The 11,366-nt window shown below is 52.4% G+C and overlaps 1 protein-coding gene across 2 annotated transcripts; it reads right to left on the bottom strand.

Moving 5' to 3' along the window:
• Nucleotides 1-174: 174 nt before the first annotated feature.
• ARHGAP9 (Rho GTPase activating protein 9) lies at nt 175-7,065 on the bottom strand. 2 transcript variants are annotated; one of them, XM_061204531.1, is made up of 17 exons: nt 6,744-7,065; nt 6,246-6,469; nt 5,050-5,274; nt 4,749-4,862; nt 4,446-4,550; nt 4,154-4,215; nt 3,935-4,025; nt 3,634-3,729; nt 3,393-3,491; nt 3,026-3,167; nt 2,816-2,923; nt 2,371-2,469; nt 2,123-2,200; nt 1,922-1,975; nt 1,544-1,678; nt 1,082-1,187; nt 175-447 (listed from the first exon to the last, which is right to left on the bottom strand). In XM_061204531.1, exons 1-17 carry the CDS (start codon nt 7,063-7,065, stop codon nt 276-278), a joined length of 2,232 nt encoding a protein of 743 aa, XP_061060514.1. In that variant the 3' UTR covers nt 175-275. The 2 variants fall into 2 exon arrangements, with proteins under 2 accessions (XP_061060514.1, XP_061060515.1); XM_061204532.1 differs by lacking the exons at nt 6,246-6,469; nt 6,744-7,065 and adding an exon at nt 5,556-5,635.
• Between the last annotated feature and the right edge of the window lie 4,301 nt (nt 7,066-11,366).

The following is an 11,366-nucleotide window of genomic DNA, read 5'->3' as shown; positions in this document are numbered from 1 at the left end:
GGAACTGCATCAGAAAGAGCCCTGCTTTATATGTTATTATCTTGGGGGAGGGGTGATGACAGGGAACTAGAGAAGCAGGGGTTAATCCATCCACTTCCCTCTTTAGAGAAGCTTCCTCACCCTTTCCCAACCCCTCAGGTCAGACTCACAAAGATGGAGACAGTCATCTGGGAGACACAGGATTTAAAGGGATATCCTCAAAGCAGAACAACCCCCACCAAAGGCTATCCAAAAGAGATCACCGGAAACACATTTTCTCTTCTTCCTTGCCCCAGTCAGCGGAAGAGGCTGGTGAAGTCGGTGAGCATCAGCTGGACGAGCTGCCCAGGGTAGAGGGCATGGGCCGCTGGGTCAGATGTCTCTTGCTCCGGTCGAAATAGGGTTGGTCCAAACACAATTCCCAGGTTGTGGGAGGTCATGCGGTTCTTGTCTGAGTGTGCTATCACCCTGTGGGCAAAGGCCGAGAGACAGGGCCATAGGGCAGCAGCCGTGCCACTGCAAATAAATCTAACCCTTCAGAGGTTTGAGGAAGAGTTCACTTTGGGATCCCTCCATGCGGTGGCTGAAGAAAATCAAGGAGAGAGCCTCCAGGGGGACGGAGATGAGACCAATGGGGAAGTCTTCAGGATACAACTTGAAGATACAACCTAGGATACACCCACCTCTTCCCAACTTCAGAGACTGCCCCTAGAGTCCTCTCTGCTCACAGTTTGGGAGGCTTTAATTCAAATGGCTATGCTCTCTCAGAGGTCACTGCCCAGGCCCAACTCCACCAAATAAGTCATCCCTACTGTACCAGTGAAAGACAAAGAAGCAGAGGGAAGGGAGAGGGTGAGATTTTCCTTATTTCTCTCGCAACATCCCTGGGCTTGTCTTGGTCCCCAGTTCCCCATTTGATGCTAACTGAGCAAAAAGGCCTTGACTCTGGTAATATGTGCTCCGCACAGAGGTTGCTTATTTCCTCCATCACCCACTAAACTTAGGTGTTTCCCTACCTTCACCCCATCTGAACACAGAGTCCCAGCTGCAGGCCCCATCCCACCCTCTCCCAACATGAACAAAGATGTTCAGTCTTCCTGACCTGCATAAATGTTCCAGGAGGTACTGTAGAGTGTCATGGTTGGGCTTCGGCATTGAGCTTATTAATTCTTGTATTTGAGAGAGGCGCTGTTCTGATTCAGAGAGTGCTAGAGAGAGAGTGATGGGAAGGGCATGGGAGTGAGGTTAGGGAAGGTGCTAGGGCAGGGTGGGTAAACTCACTACTCTTTCCCATGCTCGGTGAAGACATCATTAATCTATCACAGCTTTCTTTTTCACTGAGCCCAACTGCAACCTTAGAATTCTTTTAAACTCAGCCCTCTAAACACTCACCAAAAAAACAACTGGAGGTGGCACATTAGTTGAAAGTTATTTTCCATCTCTGTGCTCAGGATGGGACAGAAGAGTATAAGGGAACCTCTACTCTATTCTTTATCACTCATGCTCCCCCCCACTTCCCCTCCACCCCATATCAAGGGTATTGCCCAAAGCTCCCATCCTTTACCAAGGGCAGCACGAAAATGGGGCAGCAGCAGTGGAGGCACCAGAGGCTGGGGTAGCTCCCTGAGAAAAAGCTTCAGGGCTCCAGTGATCACATGAATGTCATCCCACTCAGCACTGTCCAAATCTAATCGGCCTTCTGGAAGGAGAAGGAGGTACAGAGGGGCTCAGGGCTCAGAAATAGCCAGAGGGACCAAGAAACTGAGAGATCAGGAGTTTGGGAAAAGATTCAGTTAAGGCAGACCACAGGAATGCCTAGGGGGTCCACAGTGGGGCAAGACGGCACAGATCAGGATGGGGACAACCCCCCAGAAGCAGGACACGGGGAGCAGGGATGATGTGGGTGACTTTTAAGGGTCTGAGGGGCGCTTCATGTAAGTACCTTGTCCTGGCTGTTCTGGGAACACGTACCTCCCATCGGAGGTGATTGCCCGCTCTGCAACATGTATAAGAAGAGATCAAGCGCTAAGACATGTAGCTCCAGACAGAAGACGTCCCTTTTCTGCCAGCTCCCTCACTCAGAACCACCTGTGATTCTGATACATGAAGTTCTTAGTACCACACCTGCCCACAGCCACCTCACCTCTGTCCACCAAGAAGCGAAGTTTCTGGACCACTGCCAAGTTCCCGCTCACCCGGTAAATGCCATCCACATTTAGACCTAGGAGATAAGGCAGGGAGCAGATAAGGATTCTTGCTCTAAAGTGTGTGCTGGTGAGGGATCTAAGGGTAGAGTGAAAAAGGGCAGAAGGAAGACCAGGATGGGGGAGGTGGGGAGTTCTGGGCCTTGGCCTGTTGGAAGGGGAGATTCTGGGGTCTCTGGGAAGTGACCTCTCTTATCCACAGCGGCAACGCAGAGCCGCACAAAGCTGGGCACGGTGTCCCCTTCCCGCTGGCACAGTGATTCCAACTGGCAGCCGAACACCTGGTCTGGGGAGGCACAGAGTGAGGTGGGGAGCCAGTGACAGTGTCACCCATAAAAGCTCTTTCTAGCACGAGTCTTCACCCCAAAGTTGGGCTGGCTTTCCTGCCTGCCTGTTCCAGGTCTGGGCAAGGAAGTACACCCCCTCCCCCCAACAATCAGCTGCAGGTGGGAAAAGCAGTGGTCTCAGAAGACCGCTGATCCAGTTTGGGAAGCTCTACTCTGAGCCTCGCTGAAGTTTTCTCATCCATGAAATGGGCTGATGCCGAGATCCGGAATGTAAATAAAAGTGCTTGCAAAAACACTAAAGCAGGCACGAAGGAGAAGGGCGTTAGGTGGCCCAGCCCATCTCACCTCGGAGCAGACCCCGCTCCTGCAGGGTTTGCAAGGGCGGTCTCTTTGCGATAAGCCGCTTTAGTTTGTTTCGTACCCGGTTCTGCTCAGCTCCTTCCGGACACCGACCTGCGGAAGCAAGTGCAATCTGAGCATGAGAGCAGCCGCGGCTGTGGCTCCGAGGAGCGGGGAAAAGCCCCCAGACCCCGCCCACCAGGCCTGCCCCTTAACTGGAGCTCCGGCGGCCGCTGATCCGCAGCAGTGGCTTGGACACCGGCTCGGACTCCTCTTCTTCGTCCTCCCCCGCGCTCAGTTCCCCCAGCTCCGCAGGTCCCGAACCGGACAGACGCAGCTCCAGGGGGTTCTCTCGATCCTAGATCCGCACAGCAAGATGGGCCGAATCAGAGGTTGGAAGAGAGCTCGGAGAGAAATCTGCACCCCCCCCCTTGCCGGCTGCTGGGGTCCCACACATCCCAGGCCCACCCCAGGGCTCTACATGCCACCTTGTCCCTCACCACCCCTACAGTTCCTTCTCCACTCCTTCTGCCCGCCCGAGCCTCTCCCGGGTCACTGTCCCGCCACCTCCCACCCATCTCACCAGGCGCTCGATGACGGCCCGCAGTGCGCGGTGCCAGGCGCGTAGCTCGGCCTCGTGGTCTGACTGCAGCAGGAACTCGTGGCCAGGGACCGTGCGGATCTGAGGGGCCCGCGGGGAAAGGGCTTGGGTCAGCGGGAAGGAGCATAAAGAGCAGGGACGCCCAGCGGGAGACCCGTGAGGGAAACGGGGGGCGCACCCTCGGGTCGGGTGGGGCTTCGGGGACGAGCGGGAGAGCGCTCACGTGTAGGACGTTGCGGCGGCTGGACAGCTGGCGGCCGTGGGCCAGGGCGGCCCCGCGCAGGTCCACGCTGCTTTCGGGTCGGCTACCCGCTGGTCCCTGGCAATTCGGGGAGAAACTGAGGCCACGGCGCTGTTCCCCTCACGGCCTCCCTCTCACCCGCTGGACTGCGAGGACACCGGAGGCTGCGCTCCTTCCTCTTGACATGCCCTCCCCCTCCCCCCCCCCTCCGGTAGGCCTGAGGCCGGTAGAAGTTGTGCCGGAACCCCTCCTGCCCCCCGCTGCTCCCCTCCCTCACACTCACCCAGACGGTGCAGGGGGCGATCGGCGGTGGCTCTCGGTAGAACACCAGGCTGTTACCCGCTAGTACCACCCAAGATGGGCCCCAGTTCTTCCTGCAGGGGCGGCAGGGGGCAGTGATAATAGTGCAGAGGTCATTTACATTCGCGTGGGGAGGGCCCAACACTTGGCGCTCCCCGCGGAATCCGACAGTCCCCGCCCCTGCTGTGTTCCCAGTTCTCACCGGAGCTTGCGGCCGCCCTGGGCGATCTTGGTCATATTGAGCATGCCCGACCTTTCCACCTCCTGGCAAGAGGAAGGAAAGGTATCAATAAGTCACCCAGAGCCCCCCACAGTCACCATGGCTTTCCCCAGGGGATCTCCCAGGAGTGAGGTCCTTTAAAGTTGAGCGGGCGGTGCTCGGTAAGAGAGGATACCCAGACAACGCTCAGAAAGAGGAAGACCTTTCTGAAGGAGCAAGAACTGGGGGCTGGGCGGGGAGGATCTTGGTGTTCACAAGGAAACGGGAGACTTACATGGGGGTCGTCCAGGACCTGCGGCAGGGGCCGAGGGGACTGCAGAGCTGAAGGCTGGTCTGAGGGGTCAAGCTGGGAGGCGCGTCTGCAGAGGGAGGGTGAACCCTGGGGGAGGGGATTGGAGAAACAGGTGGAGGAAACTTTAACTTCGGAGTCCCTGGCTGTAGGGGGAAGAAGGGTGCGGATGTGGGGGTGTGAGTCAGGGGGTGTGGTGGGGTACTGAAGAAGAATGTCTTGCATAAAAGAGAAAGTCTAAAACGATGGCTTTTCCTGCATGTGATCAGGAGGAGGGAGGGATCTCACCTGGGAGTCGAAAAGTCCTGGTGTCCCTGTGCCAGATTCTGAGTCCTTTGCCTGAGGTTGCAGGACACCGTTGTCCCTATTCATGGTCTGTGGCCTCTCCATGGAGCCAGGGTTCTGGGGGGAGGGAAAGGCAAAACTACATCCAGATGCCACCTCAATCGGCTCTCAACACCCTTCTTAACAATTTTTTGATTTGTCTGATCTTCTGAGAGTCCCAGTGAGAAAACATACTACTTTGGGGATCAGTAGGGGAAAGGAGGAGATTGAAGGGACAAGGGACAAGCAGGAGGGAAGGTCTCACCATCTCTCGGGTGCGAGTGTGGCGTGGAGGCTTCCAGGATTTGCAGCCAGTCAGCGAATTTATGTAGAAGCAGCGTCCAGAGTTGGGGTCCAAGTGCTGCTCCCAGGCGTCCAGCCTCTGCAGCGGGGGACATGCAGGGCTTGTGGGTGGGGACCGGGGACAGCGGCGAAGGTCCACCAGGTTGCAGTACACAGGGGGCTCTGACATGAAGGTCTGGGGTCTTGCCTGCAAGGAAAGGGGGAAGAAAGAGGTAGTTATTCTACCTGTGGCCCTCCCCGATCTTCCCTCTCCTAACCATCTCCTCCTCTCTCCCCCACCATTTTCTCACCACCACCTCCTGGCTGGGGTGACCCAGGTACTGAGGAAGAAACCCTAGTCTCCTGCAGCTGGTTTTTTTCTGGTTTTTTTTTTTTTTTTTTTTGACTCCCTCCCTCACAGTCTTTGCTCTTCTCCTCACTTCCTGTTGCCAACTTCCCTCCTCCCCCACCCCACCCCCACCAGAGGACCTCAGGAAAGGGGAACAGGCTTTCCGTGTGCGTGGAGGGAGGGGTCGAGAGGAGCGTCCCACCCTCACATCCTCCAGAGTAAAAGGAGACAGAGAGGGGTCAGCGGAGTGACTCCTGCTAGCGGAGTGTGAGAGAGGAGGGGCCATTTTTCACCCACTAGTAAGTAAGAGAGAGGGGAGGGGCTGAATCTTCAGGAAGATCAAGGGAGTTCCATCTCTAGAGGAAACTCGCTGGTGACCTGAGCTAGCAAGACAGGACACAGCAAAAAACCCTGCCCTGGGCCAGGAGTCAAGAGGCTGAGAGAGAAAAGCAAAGCTAAGCTGGCCTTTCAGTCCCTCTATCATTTTCCAGGTTCCACGTACCCTCAGGATCTTTGCTACTTGCTGTCCCTCAGCTAGAATTCTTTCTCATCTCCTCATTTGTTTCAGGGCTGTCTCTCCTCATTCAGATTCAACTAAATGTCATTTCCTCAGAGATGCATTCCTAGACCACTTCATTCATCCTCCACCACATTTAGCTTCTTTGTAGCGCTTATTAGTACCAAGGGCTATCTTATTTATGTGTTCATCACCCCCATGGGAATCCCTTGAGGGCAGAGATTCTGTCTGTCCTGTTTGCTAATGTGCCTAGAACTAAGCCCAGCAGTAAATGTCTGTTGACTGACTGCTCAGAAGAAGCACTATGACTCACCATGTTCACATCGGCCTCTGTCAGCAAGTCTTCCTGGGAAAGGGATCTTCTACTTGGTCCTTCCTGGAAGTTCTTCAGGAGGCTGGGCCTCAAGTTGGTAACACTGATACTTCTACACATTTTAGGGGGAAGAGGAGGAGGCTGCTCAGATGTAGCCTGGGCTCTGCCTGGGGTTTCCTGACTCAGGTGCGTCTCCTCCAGGGAGCCAGGAAATAACTTTGGCCCTGGAAACAGAAAAATGGGAAGAGTTGGGGGCAGGGTCCCCCCATGGGTCTTGGCTGGGTCCCTGATCTTGGGGGCTCACAGGGAAGACAAGAGCAGGTAGAAAATTACATGAGATCTAGAAGGCTTGAGACTAGGAAGGAGAGGCGATAGGGACACCATGGTGGGGATGAGGGGTAGGAGTAGAGGATTAGCAACAGCTTCGGGGAAGGGGATCTTTCCAATAATTCCCAGAAGCCAGGGAGGTAGGAAGGTGATGGGGGAGGACTTACTCACCAGGAGTCCGGAGGGATTGGCTGGGGGTGATGGTTGTTGGGCTCTGGGAAGGGCTGAATTCCTCTGTCATGTAGGCAGCTGGGATGAAGATGGGGCGAGAGGCGGGGGGTGCTCCCAGGCGCCTTACCAACCACCAGTCTGAGTTGGTCTTTTGAAGCAGTAGGAACCTGTCCCCTTCAGCCAGAGACACCTGCTGGCCATCTGCCCCAGTGTAAGTGAAGGCATACAGGGCACGGAGCTGGGATCCCTGAGAAGGGCTCCGGGGCCCCAGCCCTAGGTTTCCCTGGGTACTTGGCCACCACCAGCTTGATAGCATTGTCATCGGTACTGTCACCTATGGGAAAAAGGGGTGAGGGAGATCCAGAAAAGGACAGGAGTGGCTGCTTGCAGGCAGAGAGACATGGTTCTAAGAGCAGTGTGGGGTAGAAGGGAAGACTAGAAAGCCTGGGGTAAGAGGAGGGGGTAAGGCAGAGGGCCTGAGTGGGGGTCAGTAACAGGTTTTGGGGGCTGAGAAGTCCTGGCTGATGTGACTAATGAGGAAGTATGTAAGTAAGGTGAGAGAGGATGTGGTCAGCAGGGCTTCGAGACCAGCAAGGCAGGAAATCAGAGGAGGGGGTCTAGCTGGGTGATTTTCCTCTAAGTACCTTCTGGGGCCAATCAGAAGATCCAGGGACAAGAGGAGCTGGTCCTGGGTGGTGGTGGGACTCTTGAGCTGGACACAAGAAGATGAGGAGAAAGAATCAGGTCTGAGACAGAACACAGGCAAAGAGACAGGAGTCAATGAATGACAAAGATACAAAAATGTGTGACCCTTTATTAAATTTACACAAGCACCAATGTTTCTATTGCCAATCACCTCAGACCTAAAACTGCGTGCTTCCTGTGCAGATTCAGAAAAACATAAAGACAGAGAAACAGAGAGCCAGAGAGAGAAATACTAAGACCAAACTGGAGAGAAAGAGAAAGTGGCTGGGAGAAACACAGAGGGGTTCAGAGTTTGAGGAAGAGGTGAAAATACCATCCTCTCAATTTAGGATGTGTTTTGGGGAGCTGAGCAGCCTTGATATGATCCTCTGTACATAAGCCTCTTGGGTGGGACCATACTTTAGTGTGTGGGTTCATTCATTCATGCTCTTAACAAGGATTGGCTGAGCACCTCCTGTGTGAAAAGAACAGTGTCAGCTACTGGAGATAAGAGAAGGGAAGGAGATAGACATAGCCCTTGCCCTCTTGAAGCTTAAAGACAGATCTTAACTGATGACATAATAAATTTATTAATTACAATTGAATCAGGGACTATGGACAAGTAGTACAGGATGCTTTGACAGCTTATGGGGGTGAATGGGGGACTAATGTTAGCTTCTCCCTGGTGGAAGGTGGGAACTGACCTCCGCTGTCGGTTGCCAGAGCTTTAAACCCCACACCTGTGCTTCCTCCTTACCTGACCACGCCTCTTTTCCCCTTCTCTCAGTTTCTCCCCTGCAAGATGTGAGGATTTCTGTCTGGCTTTGGAGACGTGGGGTAGGGAGTGCCCCACCCCCTTGGTGACATCAGAGAGCCAGCTCTCCTCCCCTGACACGTGATTTGAGTCCCAGGCTGCCAGTATTGGGATTCTGTCTCAGTGATGTCTTCCTTAGTTTGCTCTGTTTTCAACTTGTGGAGAACCTTACCTCTCAACTCTCCCTTCCCACTTCCAAAATAGTGACCAACTTTATTCATTTATCCATTCATCTGGTGGTTGTTAACTGCTCAAATCTCATCCTCTTCTGCCTTCTCTGCCATCTCTCCTGCACTTTATCCTTTTCCTCTTTATTGGCTCCTTACCATTAGCTTTTAAACATATCCAAGTCTCTCCCATCTTTAGACAAACTTCCCTTTACTGTACTCTCCAGTTGCCACCCTATCTCTGTCTTCCTTCTTACAGTCAAACTTCTTGAGAAAGTTGCCTACACATGGGGGTCTCCATTTCCTCTCCCCTCACTCCCTCACCTTTGCAAGCTCACTCCTCATAGGGTCACCCCTAACTCTGCAGTCCTTATGTTGCTTGACATCTCAGCAACAGCCAACACAGTTGACCTTTTCAGCAGTTCCTTCTCCGTTGCATAAGGAAGGACTTTGCTTGCTTCTTAAACCCCAGAAGTCTGTCTAAGATCCTGTACCCTTTGCATTCTATACGCCATAGGTGATCTTTTTCTCTCCCCAGCTCAAATGACCTCCATACGTTGCTGGCACCATATCTCTGGTCCAGATCTTTCTCTGGAGCTCCAGTCTAATCCATTGTCCACTTAAAAAATCCACTTGGGTTTTTCACAGGTAACACAAACATAGTATGTTCTGAACTGAACTTGTCAGCTTCCCCCTCAAATCTGTTTCTCTTCTAGTACAACTATTAAGTTAAATATACTTACTTATTTAAATAAATAAATTTATTTATTTTTGGCTGCATTGGGTCTTCGTTGCAGTGCACAGGCTTCTCATTGCAGTGGCTTCTCTTTGTGCAGAGCACGGGCTCTAGGCACGCAGGCTCAGTAGTTCTGGCTCGCAGGCTCTAGAGCGCAGGCTCAGTAGTTGTGGCACACGGGCTTAGTTGCTCCGCAGCATGTGAGATCTTCCTGGACCAGGGCTCAGACCCGTGTCCCCTGCATTGGCAGGTAGATTCTTAACCACTGTGCCACCAGGGAAGTCCCTATTTATTTTCTTTTTTGGCTGCACCATGCTGCTTGAGGGATCTCAATTCCCCAACCAGGGACTGAACCCGGGCCATGGCAGTGAAAGCCTGGAATCCTAAAACCTAGGCCACCAGGGAACTCCCAAGTTAAATTTAAATTTATAAATATTTATTGAATGCTTACTACCATACGTGCCAGGGCAAGAACCGTGTGCTAGGCATTGTCAATTAAGATGCCCTCTCTTGGGGACTTCCCTGGCCCTGGCCATCCAGTGGTTAGGACTCAGCTCTTCCACTGCAGGGGGCATGGGTTCCATCCCTGGTTGGAGAGCTAAGATTTCGCATTTTTTGGCGCGGCCAAAAAAAAAAAAAAAGATGCCCTCTCATAACAATTAAGATACAGTGTGATAATCACTATGATAGGGGAAATACTATCATCTGTTGGAGCACATAGAGGATGTACCCAATTGCCCATGCCAGAAACCTGGCAGCCAACCTTAATTTCTCTTGTTTCCTCACCACTCACATTTAATTGATTACTAAATCTTTCCAACCTGTCTACTTCCTTTAATCCCTACAACTACCGCCGTTTTTAGCCCAGATAATATGACCTTTGAACTAGTCTCCTTGCATATAGTTCTACTCTTCTCCAGTCCATTCCTGGCACAGCAGCCAGAGTGATGCTTCTAAAACATAAAAATGGCCTGCCACTCCCCTGACTTAACCATTCAAAGGCTTCCCATTTTCCTCAGAGTAAAGTCCAAATTTTACAGTGTGGTTTACAGAGACTTTCCCCTTTTAGCCTAGTGTTTTCACACTCCCCACCACAAACTCCATACTCCAGCCACACACTAATTCCTCACATTCCTAAAGAGCATTGAGGTCTCTGGTCCTTTGCATAAGTTGTTTCCTCTGCCTGAAACACTTCCTCTCCCCACTCCTACCAACCTCCACCAGGCTAACTCCTACTCATCAGCTAGATCTCCGTTGAAAGGTCATTTGCACAAGAAGGCCTCTCTTAACCCCTTAGAGTCGGGTAGGGGCCCTAACTAGGAGACCCTACAGCAGACTTTACATTCCCACATTATAACTTTCATGACACTTTAAAGGTTATTTGACTTTCTGACTTCCCAGGAAGTCTGTGAGCTCCGCTAAGGCAGAAGCCTGTATCTATTTTGTGAATAATCGTATCTTCAATGCATTGTATAGCACAAAGTAACCTCTCTGTACCTCAGTTTCCTCATCTGAAAAATGAGAATGAGAGAAGCTACCTCATAGTTTGTTTGTAATTTAAAAAATAACAACCATTCTCTTATAACCCACAATTTTATGGGGCAGAGACTTGTGTAGGGCTCAGCTGGGTGATTCTTCTGTCCCATGTGGTATCCACTAGGGTCACTTGGTGGTATTCAGCAGGCAGGTAGATGGGTTGGTCTGGAGAGCTTCACTCACATATTTGACACCTTGGTGAAGATGACTGGAATGCTGGGATCAGCTGGTGCTGTCAGCCAGAATGTCAACATGACACCTCTCCTACATGGTAATCTCAGGGTAGTAAGACTTCTCACATGGCAGCTCAGGGCTATCAGAGTGTTACAAGAAGCCTGGGCAGAACCTGCAAGGCTTCTTTTTTTTTCTTTATAAATTGATTTATTTATTTTTGGCTGCGTTGGGTCTTCGTTGCTGTGTGAGGGCTTTCTCTAGCTGTGGTGAGCGGGGCCTACTCGAGCGGGGGCTACTCTTCGTTGCGGTGCATGGGCTTCTCATTGTGGTGGCTTGTCTTGTTGCAGAGCACGGGCTCTAGGCGAGTGGGCTTCAGTAGTTGTGGCACACGGGCTCAGTAGTTGTGGCTTGCGGGCTCTAGAGCGCAGGCTCAGTAGTTGTGGCGCACGGGCTTAGTTGCTCTGCAGCATGTGGGATCTTCCTGGACCAGGGCTCGAACCCGTGTCCCCTGC

The sequence above is a fragment of the Eubalaena glacialis genome, chromosome 11 (assembly GCF_028564815.1).
Source record: "Eubalaena glacialis isolate mEubGla1 chromosome 11, mEubGla1.1.hap2.+ XY, whole genome shotgun sequence".
NCBI lineage: Eukaryota > Metazoa > Chordata > Mammalia > Artiodactyla > Balaenidae > Eubalaena > Eubalaena glacialis.
The sequence above is the reverse complement of the archived record's forward strand: the minus strand, read 5'-3'. Positions and strand labels throughout refer to the sequence as shown.